Raw genomic sequence first — 23,518 nt, 5'->3', positions numbered from 1 at the left:
ATGTCTTTGGAGATGAACATCAATTTGAGGTCCATTTTGTAAACCCTACACAGCACACTGAAATAAATCTAAAAGATAAATGTCATGAGAAAAACAACAGACTCAATACCACAAATGCTGCTTACTACTTACCATACTGGGACAACATAATATAGGAAACAAATCTCACACTCACAAACACTAAGCCTTCACAGAATTGCAAGAAGCCCAGCATAAAATGTCACATGGGATGGATTTCAGGTATGAAGCTGGATAAACTATGTAGGATTTAAAGACCTTGATGCACAAAAGAGCATTTGGCTGATGAAACAAGTCACTGATGACAAAATGCAGAAAAAACTAATACTGACAACTAGGTCAATAACTGGCCAGCAGGTTTCAGTATTCAATATACAGGATGCCTGTATTTAGAAAGTTAAACACACATCATGTGCTTATCAAAAAAACAAAAAAAAAAAACAAAAAAAAAAAACACCCTCCTCACTGACCCACAATATGTGATGAAAAACTTTCATCACATATTTAGATTGTCTTTGGTGGACTCTTCCAGCATAACCCAGGCATTTCACCTGTAGTTCCCATTATTCCCATTTCCCAGTTCCCATTAAGATTTTAAGATGCCCATGCTGCTGACCACGTAGAAATCTTTTCAAGTGTTTTGATGAGGAATTTTTAAAATGCTAACTAGGCATAATAATGTTAAAGTTAATAAAGTTCTACCATATATTCACAATATTCAACACAGACAAAGCCACATAACATATTGTAACAGCCTGTGCTTTCCATCTGAAAGGCAGTATATGGCATCTCATTTTGGCTAACTTGACAGCACTGCAAATATCCTTCTCAGCAGCAATCCCATAATTCTCTTCACCAAATGAGAGCCATTTCCATCCATATCCATAAAAACACTAATAGAACTAACATAATTAGTGATCAATCTGCAAAACGTTTTTAGTAATAAAGAATTTTTTAACATACAATATTGTTATATCATAAACCATTAGACAATTATGGGTGCTGGAAAAGTTTATATCAGCACATTCCTACTGCCAACAAAACTTTTCCAAACACAAAAAACATTAGCACAGTGCAATCATAATACATTTCTATGTGGAGATGTTTACAATGAAGTATGAGTGCTGAAGTTTGGAACAATTAAGCAATTGATTGTAGCAATGACATCAAATAAATGCAATGAATGGTGAAGTTCCCCAGGAGCAGCATCCTCCCTCTCAAAAAGTCTTTTATGGGGTCATTTAAAAATTATTAAGCCTTTTGCTCAGTAGTTCAGACACTAAGAGTTTCTGTAGTAATGTATAAAGGCTAATGGCAACTAAACCCAGCAGTACAGATAAATTTTGTTCCCCAGACAAAAAATGTCACATTCACCAATAATAGTGACTTACTGTTCAATGTCAATGAATATAACTTAGCATAAAACTGGATTTGTCAGCCGTTGACCAGACTCAGAGGTTGTATGACTATTAAGGTGGGTAATACGAAAGAAATGACATAAGCTCCTGATTTTTGTCTGGGACGCGCATATCAAACAAACCAGCTTAAATACAAAAATGGGCCACACACACTGTATTGAAAATAGGTAATGAAATGCTCCTAGTATGTGTTTTTATTCTATTAATATTCTTTTGCTTCTAGTCACTTAGACATAGCTCTTCATTTTCTACGAAATGTGCAAATGCTGTGGCTGTTTGCTTAATTGGTCAATTGTCATGTCACATTTATCTACTCATACAGAAAATGAATTGTACATTTCACACACATCTTACTTCATGAGTGAAGTGCTGAATTCATCAGTACTGCCTTATCATTACAACATACAACAAAAGATTGTGCAAAGGTACGACCTGGACAGTTAACATCATCATGGCAATTTTTTTCGGTTCATATAACAATAAATATGGCCTTAAGCATCTGTTATATAATGAATTTACAGAAAATCACAAAGCCGTCTCCTGCTCCACATTCACCAGCTTGCCAGAAGCCTGTGAGGTTTTCGACTCCTCCTGTTCATTCTTGTCTTCATCCTGAATTTGGACAATTCCATTCTCTTTCTTTCCATTTTGATACGGCTGCCTATCCAGGTCCTTGGACTGCATATGCAAGATGAATGGAAACTTGACTTAGTCATTAAATACAGAAATTTTTCAGCACCTTCTATATACAACCCTTGGCAAAAATTAGGGAATCCCCACAGTTAGAGGATGTTCACCCAGCTTTTTTACTTCATAGCAATAACAAATCATAGATATGACAAAAACAGTTTTTGTTTAAAAGCTGAACATTCTGGATTCATGAAACATTATAAATAACAAACAAATCAAATTAAATTATTTTAATTAATGACATTTTTTCCAGCTCAAGTAGAGGAAAAGATTATGGAATCACCTTGTAATTTGCATTTCTAAAACAAGTACTGGTACAAGTCTACAAATGCAAATTAGTCTGGATTTAAAAAAGGAGTGCTCACAGACGTTAATGAGTTGTTGGACTTGGCTAATTGAAAGGAGACATGGCCCCAACAAGAGAGCTGTCAATTGAAACAATGGTAAGGATTATAAAACTCCTTCAATAGGAAATCCAACACGGCGTGTGGCACAAGATGTTGGCTGTTCCCAGTCAGCTGTGTCTAAACATTTGGTGCAAGCATAATTGTGCTGTTTTTTGATTTAATGTGATTATGCTGTGTGGTTTTATTGTGTTGTCCTATGACTATTTTTTTTTTTTTTTAATTTATGTAAAGTGTCTTTGAGTACCTTGAAAAGTACTCTATAAACAAAATGTATTCTTATGATTATTATTTAACTCAAAGCAATATGCCTTGAAAATAGAAAATGCACAACAAAACAAATGAAAAACAAATGGGTGGAAACAGGAATCAATATTTGTGACAGAACTGTAAGAATTCGGCTGAATTTACATATAGAAAAGTAAAAGTATATTACATACAGTGGGCTAAAGAGAAGCAATCATGGAGCGTGGATGATTGTATGAAAGAGATATTCAGTGATTAATCATGAATCTACATTGGCCAAGGTGATGATGCTAGAACTTTTGTCTGGTTCCATTCTAATGAAACATATGAAGATGACTGCCTGAAGAAAACAATCAAATTTCCCAACTCATTTATGAAATGGGTTTTGCATGTCAGGTAACGGACCAGAAGAAATGGCAATCATTACCTCAACAGGTCTACATTGCACAGGTGTACGTTTTCAGGATGACAATGCATCTTGCCTCAGAGCAAAGAATGTTAAAGCTTTTCTTCAGGAAAGGCATATCAACTCAATGACATGGCCTTGTAACTATCTCACAATTGTTTGTGTTTCTGGTCAGTTTTTTGGCCATTTGTATCATTATTGGTTCAAACATCTACATGCTTGTACTACATTCTGTCTTAGTCAGAGATTACTTTGGAAACAAAAAAAGCAGCTTCAATAATGTCTATGTTAAAGGAAAAGTCCACCCTGAAACACATTAAACATTTACCCTGATCAGCTATAACAATAAAACCACCTGCCTAATATTGTGTAGGTCCCCTTGTGCTGCCAAAACAGCTCTGACCCCTCTCGAGGCATGGACTCCACGAGACCTCTGAAGGTGTGCTGTGGTATCTGACACCAAAACTTTAGCAGCAGATCCTGTAAGTCCTGTAAGTTGCGGTGTGGGGCCTCCATGGATTGGACTTGTTTGTCCAGCACATCCCAAAGATGCTCAATTTGATTGAGATCTGGAGAATTTGGAGGCCAAGTCAACAACTTGAACTCTTTGTCATGTTCCTCAAACCATTCCTGAACAATTTTTGCAGTGTGGCAGGGCGCATTATCCTGCTGAAAGAGGTCACTGCCATTAGGGAATATCGTTGCCTATGAAGGGGTGTACTTGGTCTGCAACAATGTTTAGGTAGTTGGTACGTGTCAAAGTAACATCCACATGAATGCCAGGACCCATAGTCATCTTCTTTCATTGCTCCATGGTCCAGTTCTTATGCTCATGTGCCCATTGTAATTGCTTTCAGTGATGGACAGGGGTCAGCATGGGCACTCTGACCGGTCTGCAGCTACACAGCCCCATACACAGCAAGCTGTGATGCACTGTGTGTTCTGACACCTTTCTATCATAGACAGCACTAACTTTTTCAGCAATTTGTACTACAGCCTGTACAACAGTTTGTAGCTCTTCTGGGCTCTTATGGGCTAGCCTGCACTCCCAATGACCCTGTCTCCTGTTCACGTGTCCTTCCTTGGACCACTTTTGGTAGGTACTAACTACATACCAGGAACACCCCCACAAGACCTGCTGTTTGGAGATGCTCCGATCCAGTCGTCCAGCCATAACAATTTCGCCCTTGTCAAAGTCGCTCAGATCCTTACGCTTGCCCATTTTTGCTGCTTCCAACAGACGAGAATTGTTCATTTGCTGCCTAATATATCCCACCCCTTGTCAGCTGCCATTGTAACAAGATAATCAATGTTATTCACTTCACCTGTCAGTGGATTTAATGTGATGGCTAATCAGTGTATGTTAAAATATTTGTGATGTGTGAAGTACTTGTGCTTATTCTGTTGCGAATATGTTGGTTGGTGCTGTATTTTTGTTATTCCTGTGAGAAGTTAGTGGTTGTCTGGCACTCAAACGTCACAGGGCAACATTGCTAGTGCAGTTTCAGTGGTGATTACAGACCTGCCAACCCTGTAGATGAACAATGCAGGGTTGGGGGGTGGTAGGAGTTGACTGGGGGTGTATAAACAGTACATTTTCAATATCACACAATGTCACAAATCACTAGCATAAGGCAGAAACTTTAGTGTGCTTTACAGTAACCACAGGGTGCTGAGGGGGGTTGGGAGCTGCCACTTGAATGGTGGTTACTGTAATACATATAGGTTTAATTGCGGTTGCACTGACCTGTACAAGAGAGGTCTTTTTAATTACTGTGTAATTATCATTACCATTAGTGATTTGTAAAATGTTATATTTTACACTTTGTTGAAGGACTAATTAACTTTTTTCCATTTACTTTGTTTTTCTGCCAACAGTGTCATTTTTGACCATTTTCAAGTTATATTTTAACTGATGTTTACTAAATACTTGTCTAATTTGCCAAGTCAAACATGAATTGATTGAGATTGTATTTCACATTAATCAACTAAAAACATTCTCCATTTACCTTGACAAAGTGAGGAAGAAAGTGAGGGTGGTGCATAAGCGAATCTTTCAAGCAGGGAAACTGAGGGACTAGATTGGGGCATGGGGTGGAATGGGACAAGTCCCTAGGCAAAATGTGTAAAGGTTGGCAGGTCTGTGATGATTAGGAGAAAAAAAAAATTCAACAAGTTTTGCTGTTAGTTCATACAAACAAAAGAGCAAGAGCTTTTTTCAATGTCATATTAATGGCAATCCAATGTAGAAGTAGCAGAAAGAGCAAATGGTGAACTCAGAGTTCCAGAATGCAATTCTATGCAGACATACACTCACCGTCCACTTTATTAAGAACACCTGTACATTCATGCTACAACAGCAGAAGACCATGTGAGGTTCCACTCCTGTCAGCCAAGAAACTGAGGCTATCATGGGCACAGACTCACCCAAACTGGATAGATGAAGACTGGGAAAACCAGACCAGGTGATTTTTTTCCCCCTAATAAAGTGGACAGTGGGTGTACAACACAGTTGTGGGGGATTCGGCTTGGCTAGTTAATGATCTACATGATAAGAAGCACAATGATGTTGGCAGCAGTTGAAAGCATGAAAGTTGAAAGCTGATCTGATTGAGCAGGGTGTACAGATGAGGAGGTGAGAGAGTTGGAAAGATTAATGGGCTAAAACGCTGCTGCACTGGTCTCTGGTAGAACTGAAGCAAGGGCCAAGTCCCACTGGTGCCACTATCTCTACTAGTTGAACGGCTTTGTAGGATACCCAAAGTAAAAACAGATCAACATGTAGATGAAAGAAATTTTAAACAAACCAAAAACCCTCAGAATTTCATTACCAAATAAATCCTGGACAAGGCTAAAGACCACATGTTAATTATAAAGTTTAATATGCAAATCTTTCAGGGTGGACTTGTCCTTTGGCATGATAAAGATTCTATCTGTTTTTGTGTGCACACAAGGATTGTACTGAAAGACTACCTAAGTGAAAGTGTGTTGCTGGGTAAAATTACCTTGTGTTCCAGAGGAGTAACACAGCACAGCTTCTCTCTGTAACGCTCAGGTAGAAAGAACAGCAGCATTCCAAACACAGGGTAAACAGTACCTGGGGTCAAATCCTTCTCTTTCCAGGGTCCTGATCATAAGCACAGAGTAAAGGTGCATTTAGAAGTACACTTACAGGGAGAAAAACAGAATTCTTACCTTCATTTACAGTGAATGTACACATTTTATTCAATAGATTTAGTTTAAAAATTATCACATTGGCCAAATTGTCCATTAATCTATACACCATAACCCATAATGTCAAACTGAAAACGTTTTTAGACATTTTTGCAAATTTATTAAAAATCAAAAACTGAAATTTAGATTAAGACTCAGATCCTTTATTCAGTACTTTATAGAAGCACCTTTGGCAGCAATTACAGCTTCGATTCTTCTTGGGTGAGTTTCTACACGCTTTTCACACCTGGTATTAGCCAGTTGATGAGCAGTACCTGGTTTTTGCCTGATGTACAGTAGCACTTGGAGTTCAGCACAGAGAGGTCAATGTTTGTCTCATTAGACCATCAGACTCCTTTAAGTGCTTGCCATATGCCTTTTACACAGGAGAATTCTAATTCTAATTCTAAAACTTTTGTCATTATGGATTATTGTGTGTAGATTAATCTGTAAATCTATAACACATTAAAGTGTGCAAAGTCAGAGCCACTGTATATTAAAAGAAGGTGTGCTTTTAAGCTGGGTTTCCAAATAGTCACTATAATTGTGATTTGGAAAAAGGTTTTGGAACACAACATGAAATCTTCACATTTACCCTGGATTGTCATACAATGTTAACAGCTTCACATACCAGTAAGAAGGCTGACCAACAGTCCTACCACTACAACTGTGGCTGAATTGTGAGCGCTATACCACATGTAGGACAACGAATAGAGAGCCTGCAGTCCAGTGGGCCTACAGAGACACAGTACTGGGTTATTTTATATTTCTTCAACTCACATGAAAATCTTCTCAGTTCAGTTTAGTTGAAGGGCCTCTTTTCTCGATTGGACAACTGAGTGTAAATGTCTACATGTGTTTTTATCTTATAAATTACAACCAACTTGGAATTAGGTTAATACAGTCAATAAACCCCTCCAGTTAATATATGAATGTTTATATAAATAACAAACTGTGATGAACTGTATAAATAATGACATTACAAAAACCCACAGAATAAAAACAAACAAAATAATAATTTTCGGATGAAACATGTTAACTAATAGTATTGTTATGTTTTATGTTATTATTAAGTTTAGCAATCGTCTGCTACATAGACGTTGCTACGTTTAAATTAATTGTGCAATTTAATGATTATACAACTCTGGTTAAAACAGATTTAAAAAAAAAATTGATTTCACATTTCACAAAAAAAACAAAAAAAACAAATAAAAGCCTGAAGACAACACTGCACCTGTGAACTTCCTCAGATTTACCTGGGTTTTGCTGTAATAGAGCTGATGACAGTAGTCATGATGGCAGTTGTGTTGCCTGTGTCATGAATGATTGTGGTGTTAAATATGGGTGTTCCTGGTGCTTGCATACGGGAGACAAAGCTGCCAATGCCAATCCAGAAAGCCATAATTAGTCCTGCTACCAAGCCAGTCACTGCTCCCTGGAAATACACACAAACACATATGCCTGGATTTTGCATTACCATCATATAACAAATGTTGCTACTTTTGTTTATCCAACAGTTAGTTTTGGTCTACTAATGTGATTGGACAAGCGGTGTTTGAAGAGTGCTGATGTTTGGTATAACAGAACTGGTACATTTCACTGTGTGCATCACTCCTCTTGTCTGGTTTCGAAACACAAAATTCCAATTCTATCAATAGATTTTTACACTGAAACCATTACTGCACTTACTGTGGGCGGTCATTCAGTCTGTACATTGGCATGGCTATACACAACACTCTATCTAGCTATCCAGCTCAGCCAATTTGGCCATATTGTGTCAAATTTAATGTAATTTAATTAATATTACTCCATATTAATTTATTGTTTATAGAAATGTTGTATTAAAGCAACATCACACTCACAGCCGTGCTGTTCTACTGAATATCAGCACAGCTGTGATCATGTTCGGCCTCTTGCCTAAAGCCGAATCACAGCCGAGCTGATATTCAGATATTCTTGCTTTTGCTATATTGCTTAATTATATTAAAGCTTCTTTGAGACAAATGTTTCTACTGTTAGAGAGCATCAATGCACTTACAATAGAGTTGGCCCAGGGAAAGAACATGCCTAGACAGAAGAGGCCAAGAAGAGGCCCACCAACCATCCCAAAAATACTGAGTGCTGCCTGAAAGGATCACAAGAAAGTAAGAAATAAGACAAATAAATATATGCAGGAACATAATACGTCTTTGGAGATTAACTGACTCAGGAACGTAAAGAATAACATTCTCGTGGGTGGGGGAGGGGGTGGGTTGGTGCTGGGTATATGACACGCAAGCAGAGTGCATTATTTTTATATTACAGCACATTCTGGAATGTGTCATTTTGCTTATACCACAGCAATTTGCCAATGATTACAATGTTTACTTCATTAATATACGAAAAATCCTGAATTTTAACAGTTTATAGTTAAATATAATGTTGTGGAACATCCAAAAGACAAGATAGTGCCTGTTCTCACTTACATTATAGCAGTTGCTCCCTCACCAGCCTCTCTCTCTCTCTCTCTCTCTCTCTCACACTCACACAATAAAATGAAAATAAAAAACCCGCAAAGAACTGTGACTGTTACAAAGCGCTAACACTGGAGAGATCATTCCTTCCACAAATGTTAAATAAATGTAACAAAAAAACATCACCATATCAACAACACATTTTTAAAATCCGTTTATTATTTGTCTTAGAATATGTGGAACATAATAAATTCTGCTGTAGTCCAGATGGGCACTATACAAAAAAAACAAATTGGACTTCATTTGTAAACTGACTTATTCAGTGTCACTTTCTGCCATGGTTTTCGAATTCTCATGGGATTCTCATTCAAGGTGAAAAGAGCTATGACCACAGGGAAAGAGGGAGAGGAACTTGTGCTGTTTCAGTAGGTACAAAACTAACCAAAATGCCATCTAAATAGAGATAGTCACAAAAATTTGAGTGTCATAACATTATCACATGATTATTGCTGTACTACAGTATCTGCATGCTAACTATTGTAAGTAAACAGACTAGTCCATACCTGTAACACAGAGCCCATTAGAGAAGCGATGTAGGCCATAGCTAGACACACCAGTCCATAGCCAAGAGCTGAGAAACAGAGCAAAAATTCTTCAAAACCTTGATAAAAAAAAATCCTTAACACACTGATGTTATTTTGTGTACTAAGTAATATTTTACACATCCAATATTGATAAACGACATGAAAAATACTACAAAATACTACATATCTGCTGATGGTATGCACATGAACTACAATGAATCACAACAAGCTATTTGCACTCAGGGCTATAACACATTTCCGTTTTGAAATTGTGTGGTTATCAAGTTTCTGGTACCACGTTTACATTTGTCAGTGATGGCTTTTTTCTTTGTAATGCATTCAAAATGTGTGTCCACCATAAGGTATTGAAGACAAAATATTTTCAAAAACAAATGAAGGAATATAACAAGCACTGCTGTGTCCCTCCCGGCACAGCGTCTTCAAAATTTAACAGCTTTAAGCTTCCAGTTTCCTAGTTCAGAGGGATCTCAGGAGACCAGGTAGAAAACCTATGTCATGACCATTTCACCATTTCCATATACGAAGGTCTGTGGCAGATATTTCATGCCAGATCAGCTAGTTAAAGCCTCAGAGGGTCAAGGAAAACCGTCAAAAAGCACAGTGCCATTGTTCTTTGAATGGAACAGCTACACCACGGCCCAGTGTGTGGGAGAGTAAGCCACTGGATAATAACAAACACCTAAGAAGAAAAACTACCCAATTATTATTATTATTATTATTATTATTAACTACTAAATATACATTTACATGCTGATAACATGGTCAACATGCATTAGCAATATTTACCTTTATGACATGAGTGATCATGGTTAAAAAGACCATAGCCCAAAAACACCCACAACAGAACTACAAGTGTCAAAAAAGGACTCAGTTGTGAGTAGCTCCACTGTTCTTGGTGATAACTTCAAATACTCATTTCGGCATGCTTGATGCAACTGTTTCCAGGAGGCTGGTGGGAACGTTGCTCCATGTGGTGAAGATGGCTTAATGAAAGGCATCCACAGTCTGGAACTGACGTCCGTTTTTGTAAACTTCCCTTGCCATCCATCCCCAAACATTCTCAAGGAGATTTAAATCAGGGGAACACGCAGGATGGTCCAGAAGTGCAACGTTATTGTCCTGGAAGAAGTCCTTTGTCAGGCAGGCATTGTGAACTGCAGCGTTGTCCTGTTGAAAGACCCAGTCATTACCACACAGACGAGGGCCCTCAGTCAAGAGGGATGCCTGCTGCAACATGTCCACATAGCCAGCCGCCGTTTGACGTCCCTGCACAACCTGAAGCTCCATTTTCCCACTAGAGGAAAAAGCACCCCAGATCATGATGGAGCCTCCTCCACTGTTCCACGTAGAAAACATCTCCAGTGGGATCTCCTTGTCATGCCAGTATCGTTGGAAGCCATCAGGACCATCCAGGTTAAATTTTTTCTCGACAGAGAAAACTTTCCTCCATCTTTCAATGTCCCATTTTTGGTGCTCCCTTGAAAATTCCAAACGGGCAAGTTTGTGGTGTGGGAGGAGACGTGGCTTTCGAAGACATTTTTTGTTCTTTAAGCCTTTCTCTCGCAGATGCCGTCTTATGGTTATTGGGCTGCAGTCAGCATCAGTAAGGGCCTTGATTTGGGTCGAGGATCGGCCTGTGTCTTCACGGACAGCCCGTCGGATCCTCCGGCTCAGTTCCGGTGAAATTTTTTTTTGGGTCTACCACTTGATTTTTTTGTCCCATAACTCTCAGGATCTTTTAAGAAATTTAAAATGACTGTCTTACTGCGTCCAACCTCGGCAGCAATGGCGCGTTCAAAAACAGAAAGCCTTTTTGCTTTTGCCATCAGAAGATCATGACAGTGTGACTGTCTGAAGGACAATGACATTAAAGCCATATTTTTGCACAGATTTTAACTTTTAAAGGCTATGGTCTTAAACTTTTGATCAGCTGATGACCAGCCTGTTCGAGTTTAAATGCAGTTTTCAATAAATTGCCTACTCTCTATTTTTTGTCTCTTGCTCTTGTTTCTTCTTTTGGCATTTTGAAGAAGTACTTACAACCTGGTTACGATCCACCAGTGCGAAGTGTGAATACTGTGTGTAATATTTTCCCTGGTCTTAAGATTTTGTTCAGGAGTGTGTGTGTGTATATATATATAAATTATACATCATTTAATGTATGTGTCTAGAAACTAATACCATGGGCAGTATCCTGTTTCAACTGAAGACACCCTGTTAGTAACAGCACAAGCTAATTTTCAGAGAACTATGTGAGCTAATGTTAGCTCAGGTGTTCATTTCTGTTAACAGCTATTTTCTTACTTTCATAGTTGTGTATTTATGATGAAGCACAGAGTTTGAAGCCTTTCTTAAGCTTAAGAGAAGGGGTTTTGCAAGTGTTCTTACATATCCCATGAACGTCGTGGGAGCTTTTGCAGACATCGGCTGTAAAATACCTGAGTTACAACTGTAGCAAACGAATCGGAAACCCAGGAGCCATGGTGAATGAAATCAGAGGTGTTTGTGCAAGCAGCCCATTGTATTTTATTTAATGCAATTACAATACAATTTGAGTTCTATGAACACTGCCCTCTCTTAGGTGGGAGAGTTAAATCACTGCTCACCAAGGCCTTTGGACATCAGTGTGGCTCGTGCCTCCGTCATGCCAGGATAAAAGGGCTTAATCAGATCTTCCATAGTAACCGTCGCCAGGGAGTTGAAGGCAGATGAAATTGTGCTACAGTAAGAATATAGAAAAAACAGAGATGATCACAGCCAAGCACCAAATAAGTGTTTTTTTGAGGAATTCATTAATGTGAGGCCTTTACCTGAGAGCCCCACTGAAAAGACAAGCAACAAACAGTCCAGGCAAACCAGGAAGGTCTCTGAGCACATCCATCACAAAATACAACACCATCTACAGAAAGAGAATTGAAAAAAAAAAAGCATTTTTCTTGAGCACCTTACGATAAACAATATCTAGCAGTAGTAGGTCAATGCAAATACACTTGCATTATGATCTTGAAGACAGTTTGTTACTCATTAAAGAGCTTCATTAGGAGCATAAGACATAAGCATAAGCATCATCAAAATTACAGCACAGCATGTCATTTTAATGTTTTCCTTTCTTTCAATTTAATTTTATTTATATAGCACTTAAAATAGACAAGTAGCTTCAGAGTCATGAATAAAATCACAAAATTATTATAAGCAGTCATTAAGATTCAAAAAAGCAGTCTTCTGAAAGCTCCTGAGACATTATGAAAAGATATGAAAAGACCATGAGCACAGCTGCATGAAACACATCCTATAAAAGCATGACAGGAGATAAAAAAACAAAACAAAACAAAAAACAAACAAAGCCAGAGGGAGTCTGACCTGGTCATTGGTCTGAACGTAGCCCTTGTCCAAAGGACTGTCTTCACCGTAGCGGGCAAACATGACCAGTCCCATGAGACAACCAAGTGCCAGGACTATCTGCTGGCATGGAAACACCACATAGCAGGACCTATGACAGAGACAGACACAAGAGTGTATGCCAGTAGGTTTTTTTGCAGAAAGCCAGAAAGCCTGTAATTAAAAAAAAACTATGCTGTTCTGGAATGTGCATAAATTACTCAAAAGAATAACACACACACGCGCGCACACGCGCGCACACACGCGCGCACACACGCGCGCGCGCACACACACGCGCGCGCACACACACGCGCGCGCACACACACGCGCGCACACACACACGCGCGCACACACACACGCGCGCACACACACAGTTGTTTACTCGTTAATTTCTATATAGCCAGGCTAAACTGAGGTGGGTATTACTGACATGATGGCCTCTCTTTCAGAGCGGGAGCTGAGATATCGCTGGACCTGAGCCTGGTTCACTCCATAGAGTGCCAGCATGAGGAAGATGCCCCCAACAGCCAATGTCCAAAATGTGTGCCTCTCCAGGGGGTCAGGGTTCAGCCTGAAGGATCAGACACAAGAGTGACAGAAAACAGACAATACACAACGCAGAACAGAAATGTAGCATGGCACCAGACTTACAGCTTACCTTCAGCCTGTACATTCTGTATCTACTGGACTAACATAAAAAACTCCTATATAACCTTTAACACTTGGACTATTCATTAAACTTTTTCATATTCTGCTCTTCTTGAATTTTGCTTGTAACAATGCGACCAACTCTCAAGTGAAATTTCAGACTCTCAAGTAAAAATCAGACTCACTCGATGCCTGAGATACGGCTGCCATTCTGGGCTTTCATCCACACCTCAGCCATGCCACCTGCCTGATGGGTGCCCACCACGATCACAGCCAGCTGCCCAGCAAACATTACAACTGTCTGGAACACGTCTGTCCAGATGACTGCTTTCAGGCCACCCTGTACACAGAAGAATAAGCAAGATACTTATTACAGAATTTATGAATTAAAATTTCAGCAGCAGGTGCCATGAAAATAATCACTCTTCTGTTGCCATTTTAAATAAGAGCTCAAAACCAGTTACATTATTTTCACTTTTAAACTGATATTTCTTAATAATTATTGTAACACCTGTGACATGCTCTTATCCAGTGCAGAGTGAAAACATGTCCTTACACTATTATAAATAGGGCACTGTCTAAGAATAACATTAAATTAACATTAATTAACATTAAATTAAAACCTTGATAGAGTGGAGTTAAAGTATTTTTGCTTTAACTAGCAAAGTTTTTTTTTTTTTTTTTTTTTTTTTTTTTTTTAAATTGTGGTCTATCTTCCGTTTTTGTCTGAAGACAGCCAGAAACTCAGTTGTTTGCAGAGCCAGGGGAAGTTCATTCCACCACCTGGGTGCCAGTACAGAGAAGTGTCTTCCTTGTCTCTTGATTAGACATCTAATGCTCTACTGACTAAGCTAGCCAGACAAAGAGTTATTATTATTCATTACTTAACATCTTCATACATTTAAGAATCAGCTCAAAGGGATTTACCTCCTGTTCAAAGCAACATTATATACCTCTTCATAAACAGGTATCACATGAGTAAAATGTGTTTAGAAAAGAGCAACAAATAAATAAATATTACTATGTCAATGCTTCTTTACATTCTTGAGATGGGAGACAAATAATCAAGCTTACCAGTGTTGTGTATAGTGTGCACACAAGACCCATTGCCAGAACAGCCCCCCAGAGGTCAAAACCAGTTACTGAAACACACCAGGAAATAAAACAACTTATTGGTAGATTCACTGGCAAAAAGCTCATTATCTTCATTCTCATGCTTTTTGCTATATATTGACTTAAATAGCTGTTGTTTCTATTCACTGGCTGTACTTCTTACTGAAACAAACAAGAAAAAACCTAAACGAAATGAATGAATTCACTAATTGTTAACTTTCTATGCACAGGCTTATTTACCTGCATTCAGTGCAAGCGCAGGAGCATACAGCACCACTCCCATGTAGATTACCTACAGGGACATAAAATGGAGAAAGAGTTGATTCTTTTGGTTAATTCCACCAAAAACTTTTGGTTAATTCCACCAAAAACAAGTGCTAACACTTTAAAGATTAAATAGTGAGACCCTTAAATCACTGCAATCACATTCATAAAATATAAATCCTTACACTAAATCTGATTTTTTTTCTATTTATACAATACACGGTTCAGAAAGCTGGTATAAGGTTTCCAAAAACCAGACTAAATCAGAAAAAAGGAAAAACTGCTTGAGAACACAAGCTTGCAAAATGATCTGTAGTTACGCAAGTCAGATAAGAGAGAGCTCCACATCCTGACACCAGAGCTGCCTATGACCAAACCAAACTCACCATCTGAAAGATGAAGGTGACAGTGCCACATATCCGTACAGTTTTATTGAAACGAAGCTCTAGATACTGAAAGAGCAACGAATAAAGATTAGATGAACAAGAAACAAGATTAGATATTGCCAAAACATACATTATTAAAAGAAGATTTAACTCACATTCCACTCCACACATTATATGCAAATGATATAAATATAAACATGCTTATATCAGAAGATTCTGAGAAGATAGAGTTTTAGAGGTGAGGGTTTTGACATTTCTTTAAATCAGTGTCTATTCTCTCACAAAGAGAGATATACTTAAATATATGTAGATCTGTAGATACGTAGTTCTCTGATCAATTACTTAATGTGCATAGTTTCCATTTTTAACTGGTTGTCCAAAAATACTGCAAACAGTACAATATTAGACAATCAATAACAAAAGGCAAATATTGGTACATACAGTGCTTAACTGGTGAATTTACAACAGATTCAGATAGTCTACTCCAACATTATAATAGCCCTAAAAAAAAAAGAAGAGAAGTGAAGTGTAGCCCATACTCGGAATTTGTGCTCTGCATTTAACCCATCCAAGTGCACACACACACACAGTATTGAACACACACCCGGAGCAGTGGGCAGCTTTTTTTGCTGCGACGCCCAGGGAGCAGTTGGGGATTCGGTGCCTTGCTCAAGGGTCTCACCTCAGTCGTGATATTGAGGGTGAGAGAGAGCACTGGTCATTCACTCCCCCACCTACAATCCCTGCCGGACCTGAGAGTCGAACCCACAACCTTCAGGTTCACCTTCGGGTTACAAGTCCGAGACTCTAACCATTAGGCCACGACTGAGCAGTACTTTTAGCATTTTTTAGCAATTTGTCAGAACCGTATACTCAATCTGATGGCAGTGGAGTTAGCTATAGGCTTCCATTGCTCATTTAGTGCAACAGGAAAGAAACGCGGGTTTAAAAAAATTGCTGCAGACTTCGTGACAATTATAATAAATGGAAAAAAATAAAAGGGAAGTACAGTGTAATCCTTCCTGGGTAAACTCAGAATTTGTAAATGAATACTACATTTACAAATGAACTACACATAGTCATTTGAAAGCGAAGCACAAATTATTAAAATATTATTTAAACAAAGCAGTGAAACATTACAATAGTTATTTTGCCTGAAAAACCCATCCCTATTAAAACATTTTAGAAAACAGGCTACCTGGTAGGCGCTGGAAAGACGCAGGCGGTAGAAAACAGGGATGAAGATGTGTGCTGGGATGAGCAGGCCCAGGAAGTAGGAGCAGCCCAAGAACCAGTACTGCGTGCCGTAAGCATAGATTTCAGCCGGTGCACCCAAGATAGCTACAGCCGACTGGAAGGTGGCAAGCAGGGATAGTGACACAGGTAGGCAGCTCATGCTGCGGTCAGCCAGCAGAAACTCGCGCGTGGTGCTCTGGCGGCCCCCTGAAAATGCATGGAACAGGCCAATGCCCGCTGAAGCTACAAGGAGCAGCACGAAGATAGCATAGTCCACTGCAGTGAAGTGCATCTGGTCTATGTCGCCCATGATGTACCTGGAGCGGTATGGCCACGACAAGTTGACTAGTACAGCAACAGTGGGTGGCTGGCCATAGAATCTTCACTAGTGCCTCTGTGGAGCAGTAAAGAGCACACTGTGGTAAATGATTCACCTTAAAATATCTTACAATAGAATCATCACGATAATGCCATAAACAAATAAAATTATGTAATAGGTTAAAATACAACAGCAATTGAGGAGCCAAGCCAAAGTTAGATTGGTGCTCTTCAGATATTTTGGTGACTAAAGCTCTAATAGAACCTTTTGGGCTTCTGGTGGGTGGTGGCTTAAAATGCAACTAAGTGATAACCAATAGAGTTTAAACATCAACAAGAGTTAACTAGGAAACATGCAGATAATCCCCAAATAGCTAACAAACACCAATATGACCTTTACACAGTATTCCTGCTACGAATTTAGAATTGTTTTGATACAAGAAAAGATTACATTTCTAAGTGACAAGGATTAACCACAAATGAAAATAGGAAAACAATAGACTCAAGGCAACAGAAATAAATTAGTACCTTCTAATACCCAGGATGAAAAAAACTTCATAAATAATTGAAAAAGCTGAGTGCTCTGGATGAGTCTCCTTCCTGTCTGGGTGTTTAATGGAGTAGGATCAAAGCAGTACAAGTGACTAGCTGAGAAGAGATGAAAGTGCAACAACCACAGTTTAAAGTTATACCAGCAGCCTTGAGAATCTCAACTACTTTAAAAATTCAGAACAGTAGTGCAAGGTTTATAGAAGGTGTTGCTAATAAATTGAAGCTAGCTGGGGCCTTGCACAAATGCAATCAAGCTAGCCAGTTTCCTCTGGGTTTAATATACCATTGTTGGAATTAAAAGATTTTCAGTAAAACATATATTATTAAACAACATAAAACAGTGTGTAACCAACACAAAAAAAATCAAAACAGGGAAAAAATAATATTCTGAGCAGTAGCTACTATGGCTGTAACATTGATTATCTTGTTACAATGGCACCTGTCAAGGGGTGGGATACATTACGCAGCAAGTGAACAGTCAGTTCTCAAGGTTGATGTGTTGAAAGTGAGAAAAGTGGGCAAGCATAAGGATCTGAGTGACTCTGACAAGGGCCAAATTGTGATGGCTAGATGACTGGTTCAGAGCATCTCCAAAATGGCAGGTCTTGTGGGGTTTTCCTGGTATGTAGTGGTTAGTACATACCAAAAGTAATCCAAGGAAGGACAACCAGTGATCCGGTGACAGGGTCATGGGCACCCAAGACTCACTGATGCACGTAGGCAGCGAAAGCTAGCCCGTCTGGTCCAATCCCACAGAAGAACTACTGTAGCACAAACTGCTGTAAAAGTTAATGCTGGTTATGATAGAAAGGTGTCAGAACACACAGTGCATCGCAGCTTGCTGTGTATGGGGCTGTGTAGCTGTAGACCAGTCAGAGTGCCCATGCTGTCCTCTGTCCACTACCGTAAGCGCCTTCAATGGAAATGTGAGCAACAGAACTGGACCATGGAGCAATGGAAGAAGGTGGCCTGGTCTGGTGAATCACTTTTTCTGGCCGGGTGCGTGTGTGTCGCTTACCTGGGGAAGAGATGGCACCAGGATGCACTATGGGAAGAACGCAAGCCAGTGTGATGTTCTGGGCAATGTTCTGCTGGGAAACCTCGGGTTCTGGCATTCATGTGGATGTTACTTTTACACGTACCACTTACCTAAACATTGCTGCAGATCAAATACACGCCTTCATGGCAACGGAATTCCCTAATGGTGGCGGCCATTTTCAGCAGGATAATGCTCCCTGCCACCCTGCAAAAATTGTTCAGGAATGGCTTAAGGAAAATGACAAAATGTTCATGGTGTTCACTTGAACCTGGTTCACTTGGCCTCCAAATTCCCCAGATCTCAGTCCGATCGAGCATCCGTGGGATGTGCTTGAGAAACAAAAGACTGATCCATGGAGGCCCCATCTCACAACTTACAGGACTTACAAACAATCTGCTGCTAACGTTTTGGTGTCAGATAACACAACACACCGTCATAGATCTTGTGGAGTCCATGGGTCAGATGAGGGGTCAGAGCTGTTTTGGCAGCACAAGGGGGACGTACACAATATTAGGCAGGTGGCTTTGATGTTATAGCTGATCAGTGTATACTTGACTCCTTCATAAAAAATAAATTCCTAACAATTACTTTATTGTTTATAATGTATATACAAAATGTTTTTTTTTTAAATAACGCATGGCTTTCCTGAACAAAAATACTTCAGTATGTGTAGCATTACTTTTTCTTACTGTAAGAGAGACAAGGAAGAGAAAAAAAAATCAACCTTGGTTTAAAATAACTTTACTAAATCTTTATTAAATAATTTGACTGATTTGTTACAGCGAAGTTAAAATCATCCATTAAAATATAAGCTTTATTATTGTAATTTTATTTTTTTAAAAAAAGTTTGTATTTTCATAATAATAACTTGTTTTTGTCAGAGATGGTTAGAGTATCAAAAATAGTTACACAAGTAAAAGTACCATTACTAAGTACAGTTACATTACAAAATAATCAAGTGAAATTCTCATCTATTTTAGTAAGAATAAAAAAGTATGTAGTTGAAAAAAAAAAGTAGCTGTTAAGGTCGATTTATATTTCTGTGTTGTAGTGTATTGATGTGGTGACACAGAGGGCAATCATGGGTAACCATGGCACACAGAGACGCAGAGAGGGGGATCATGGGTAAACATGGCACATAGAGATGCAGAGAGGGGGATCATGGGTAAACATGGCACATAGAGATGCAGAGAGGGGGATCATGGGTAAAAAGAAGTTTGTATTTTCATAATAATAACTTGTTTTTGTCAGAGGTGGTCAGAGTATCAAAAATAGTTACACAAGTAAAAGTATCATTACTAAGAAAAATAATCAAGTGAAATCTATTTGAGTAAGAATAAGAAAGTATGTAGTTAAAAAATTAGCTGTTAAGGCCAATTTATATTTTTGTGTTAAAGCGTATTGGTATGGCAACACAGAGAAGAGGACCATGGGTAAACGTGGCACACAGAGACGCAGAGAAGGGGATTAAGGGCAAACATGGCACGCAGCTAAAATAAACACACACAAAGTTACTATTGTGTGTTGACACATAATATCAATAAATATCCACAGCTAAGGCCCTGTCACTGTACACTCATACTGAATTTAGTTCTTGACTGGATTTTAATATCTCTTTATTAGTTTCATAACACACAACTTCCATTTGATTTCTAATTTATTTTGTCATTAAATTTCTTCTCATTACTGTTTTATTATAAATCAGTATCATTCAGTGAGTTAAATGAATTATGTGATTCAATTTTTATGATAATTAACAAGAAACATGGGAAGCTAACATTAAAATTCCTCTGTCTTTAAGCATTTCCTATTGACGACTGGTTTCACCAGGAAAAATAAGCGTGGAACTTCTTACCTTAATCTGTAAAAAGTCATTTTAGTTACCAAATTCCTGCTTCACTGTTTCACGTTATCTTGCATCCTAACCAAGCCTCAACCTTGACTAGACACAGAACTCTAATAAAAATATTGTTGTATTACTGCTAATATACAGGAATAAGAAAGGAGACACTTTGCATGTAGAATTACCAAAACAACACATATTATTTGAACCAGCTGCAAGCTGTGAAATAACAGCAGACTTTATATGTTTATAGAGGTTTAGAGTTTAGATGTCACATTATACTATCATAACAACTAGCGATTTGTGTTGCAAGTGTTGCAAGAAAGAAGGCCTTCCTGAGAGCATCTCACTACATGCAGCATCTGAGCTCAGGGGTTCGGGGACTCTAGTGAAGATTGAGATCATCATGAATTCTGCTAAATACCAAGATACTTCAGCCCAAAACCTGGATACCAGGTGTTTCAGACCTGGCCATATAGAGAGCTTTCAACAAGATGATGCACCAAACATTACAGATATCAACACAGAAAATATTAAAAAAAATATCTTAAAAAAAATAAATAAATAAATAAATTTAAAAATTTTGCAATGACCATCTCGGTGATCAGATCTGAAATCTGCTGAAAACCTGTGGTCTGAATTGAAGAGGAAGAATATAAAGGGGCTTAAAATGTGTGGAGGAGTGGACTGTGGAGTAGGCAACGTATTGCATTCTGTCTATAAAAACGGTTGGCATGTGATGTAGGTGTGTATATTATAAATATAAAATCTAGACAAATAGTGTCTTGAAGTTCAGAAAATAATAGTTTTGTACAGAAGACAATGTGGCCACACCACACACATTGTGTGTGCACACAGGTTGATGATGTAACAACTGAACTGAATTATTCATCCGTACAATAGTGAAGCATGAAATTAAAGCCATGGGTACCTGAAGTTCTCTTCATAACTTTTGTTTTTAAAAAAATCTTAAAAATATGTGATTTAATGAAAACTTAATATGAAATAATTTTAATTTACCAGAATATTATAGATTTTTCTGTGCAATAAACAATATACAGACTCAGTCCTAACACTTTCCATAGTGGCAGCTATATTATTTTTAACACGTTAAACCGCTGCACGTTTTTGTTAATAAAGCTTTCTGTGCAAAGAGCAGAAATACAGAAGTCTTAACACTTTCCTATAGTCAGTGCGATGATGTGCCTCATGGAGCCGAAAGACCAAACCGTATTTTCTACGCCCACTCATAAACGGGCTACCGTAAACCGTAATGTACACGCGCACAAAATATTATGAAGAGTAGATGGTGTGAGTGAGCTTTCTCCGCGTGCAAATGGCGTGACCGCAGTTTTATACACACACATATGTGCGTTTATGAAAAGCAGCGACCAGCTCGCGCGCTGTGTAGCTGCCGCAGGGTCAGGTCAATCCATGTCACGCGCCAGGTGCGTTCTGAGGTCACGTTTTGTTTCCGGGCCGCATACTGTTAAACATGTACATCCAAAATCCTGTTAGACACCGACCTAAGATGTCAAAGGTGTCTTTATGGACTAATCGGGTTCAGAAAAGTAACGACGCTGATTAAATCGTTATTTGTAGTGAATTTTAGCGTGCAGCGATGCCTCGCGCTTTGGTAGCGGAGGTTAAAAATGTCAGAGAAACCATTTATATTATAGCTAAATTACAGATCGATTACTCGGAAAACCAACTCCATCAGATTATACCACTACGAGTTTACATTTTGAAACAAGAACATTCGGGTGATGACGATTATCTTTGCTGTAGCCACTATAAACTAGCACCGTGAGCGAATTTAATCGACAACCTCAGCTAATTATGAAATTGTCTCACCTGAATGCGGCGAGACTCGTGGACCATGCAGCGTGTCTGCTGTAACTGAAGGGAGGAACGAGGTCCTGAGCGAGAGACCGCCTACTCTCCTTCAGCCCATAACCGATTCTTCTAGTAACCGGATTTTGTTTCCTACTCGTATTTCGACAAGTCCCGCCTCCTAAGCTGGGATTGGCTAGTAGATCGCTGCCTCCTGCGTTACAATTGGCTAAGGCTGAGTGTGTATACCACATACTGCACTAGTGTGTATATATATATATATATATATATATATATATATATATATATATATATATATATATATATATATATATATATATATATACACACTGTAGTTTAAATAATGTTCCTCGTGGTAACAAATCGCGTTATTTTTGCTACAGATTAACATTTGATATATTTGATATATATCATGTGACTGTCAGTCAGATTCACTTGGGGACACGGCTACATGAGATTTACCTAATATGGCTTCATTTTTGTGCATTTCCAGTTACTGTAACAAAAAATGTGTTAAACTTTGTTAAACGCACTTACCCACAACACGTTTGTAACTATGCAGCCATTTTGATTCTCTAGCTCACGTGTGTCAAACTCAGATTCTGCCTGAGCCACATCAGCATTTTTGTGAGACCCTGAAGGGCCATAATCTTTTTGTAAAGAAGAGATTTTTAGAAAAAGAAGGGCTAACAGAAACCGTCAAAGTGTATGGCCTATTTATTGTAATAACATTTCTTTTACTGATCATAATAAAAGTTTATGAAGGCGTTCCTTTGTTTAATCACATTTTATTGGATACCAGCTGCTGTGATGAGAAACAGAATTAGCCAATTGGGATGATGCATTTTTCTCACTTCTGTCTGAAAGCTACTAGCCAGAAAATGCTAGTTACCTATGTAACTGTGGTTCTGTGAATTCTGGATGGTGCTAAACACTAGTGGATAATCACAGCGCCAGCCAGATAGGTTGAGAAAATATAACAACACGTCACGTCATGTCGCAGTCCGAGCCACAATGATATAAATATTAATATAATAACATAAACTGTCAATTTATTTATTTATTTTTATTATTTATTTATATAAATTAATTGTTTAGAATTTTATAAAACATTAGCATGAGCTTACTGTTGACCTACCAGTTCACATTTATAAATGCGTGTTTGCTGCGTAAAAATTTTTGTAGATTTTTTTTATTTGGTCTTAACAACAACACCAGACGGGTTTATTGAAAATGCCAATTCATTTTCTATCAGCAGGGTTCCCTGGTAACGGCAGTACACAAAGCAGCACAGCATCTGACTTTAAAACATGCAGTGCCCATTTATTCAATGAAATCACAGCCTTTTGAAGTTAAATCGTCACATGAAGCTATCATAAAAATCATAAAAAATTGTAATTAGGACTGTCTTGTACCATTTAAGACATTTTATGG

General features: G+C 38.4%; 1 protein-coding gene across 2 annotated transcripts; it reads right to left on the bottom strand.

Moving 5' to 3' along the window:
* Positions 1-357: 357 nt before the first annotated feature.
* slc5a6a (solute carrier family 5 member 6a) lies at positions 358-22,235 on the bottom strand. 2 transcript variants are annotated; one of them, XM_034313794.2, is made up of 17 exons: positions 22,085-22,185; positions 17,325-17,444; positions 16,441-16,872; positions 15,243-15,308; positions 14,833-14,884; positions 14,554-14,621; positions 13,665-13,819; positions 13,262-13,402; positions 12,814-12,943; positions 12,264-12,352; positions 12,060-12,172; positions 9,412-9,479; positions 8,434-8,520; positions 7,652-7,830; positions 7,027-7,130; positions 6,188-6,309; positions 358-2,114 (listed from the first exon to the last, which is right to left on the bottom strand). In XM_034313794.2, the coding sequence occupies exons 3-17, from the start codon at positions 16,786-16,788 to the stop codon at positions 1,962-1,964; spliced, it is 1,875 nt and encodes a 624-aa protein (XP_034169685.1). In that variant the 5' UTR covers positions 16,789-16,872; positions 17,325-17,444; positions 22,085-22,185; the 3' UTR covers positions 358-1,961. The 2 variants fall into 2 exon arrangements, with proteins under 2 accessions (XP_034169685.1, XP_026803048.1); XM_026947247.3 differs by lacking the exon at positions 17,325-17,444 and having other exon boundaries at positions 22,085-22,235.
* Between the last annotated feature and the right edge of the window lie 1,283 nt (positions 22,236-23,518).

This window comes from Pangasianodon hypophthalmus, chromosome 19, assembly GCF_027358585.1.
Source record: "Pangasianodon hypophthalmus isolate fPanHyp1 chromosome 19, fPanHyp1.pri, whole genome shotgun sequence".
NCBI classification, from domain to species: Eukaryota; Metazoa; Chordata; class Actinopteri; order Siluriformes; family Pangasiidae; genus Pangasianodon; species Pangasianodon hypophthalmus.
This window is presented reverse-complemented; position numbering and strand designations above follow the sequence as displayed.

Excerpts from the sequence above, each read along its gene's own strand:
- slc5a6a (XM_026947247.3), bottom strand. The coding sequence starts at position 16,788 with ATGGGCGACATAGACCAGATGCACTTCACTGCAGTGGACTATGCTATC. Across the intron at positions 8,521-9,411 it reads TAATGGGCTCTGTGTTACAG|GCAGCACTCAGTATTTTTGG; the intron begins GTATGGACTAGT and ends TGATCCTTTCAG. Across the intron at positions 6,310-7,026 it reads GTTGGTCAGCCTTCTTACTG|GACCCTGGAAAGAGAAGGAT; the intron begins GTATGTGAAGCT and ends GCTTATGATCAG.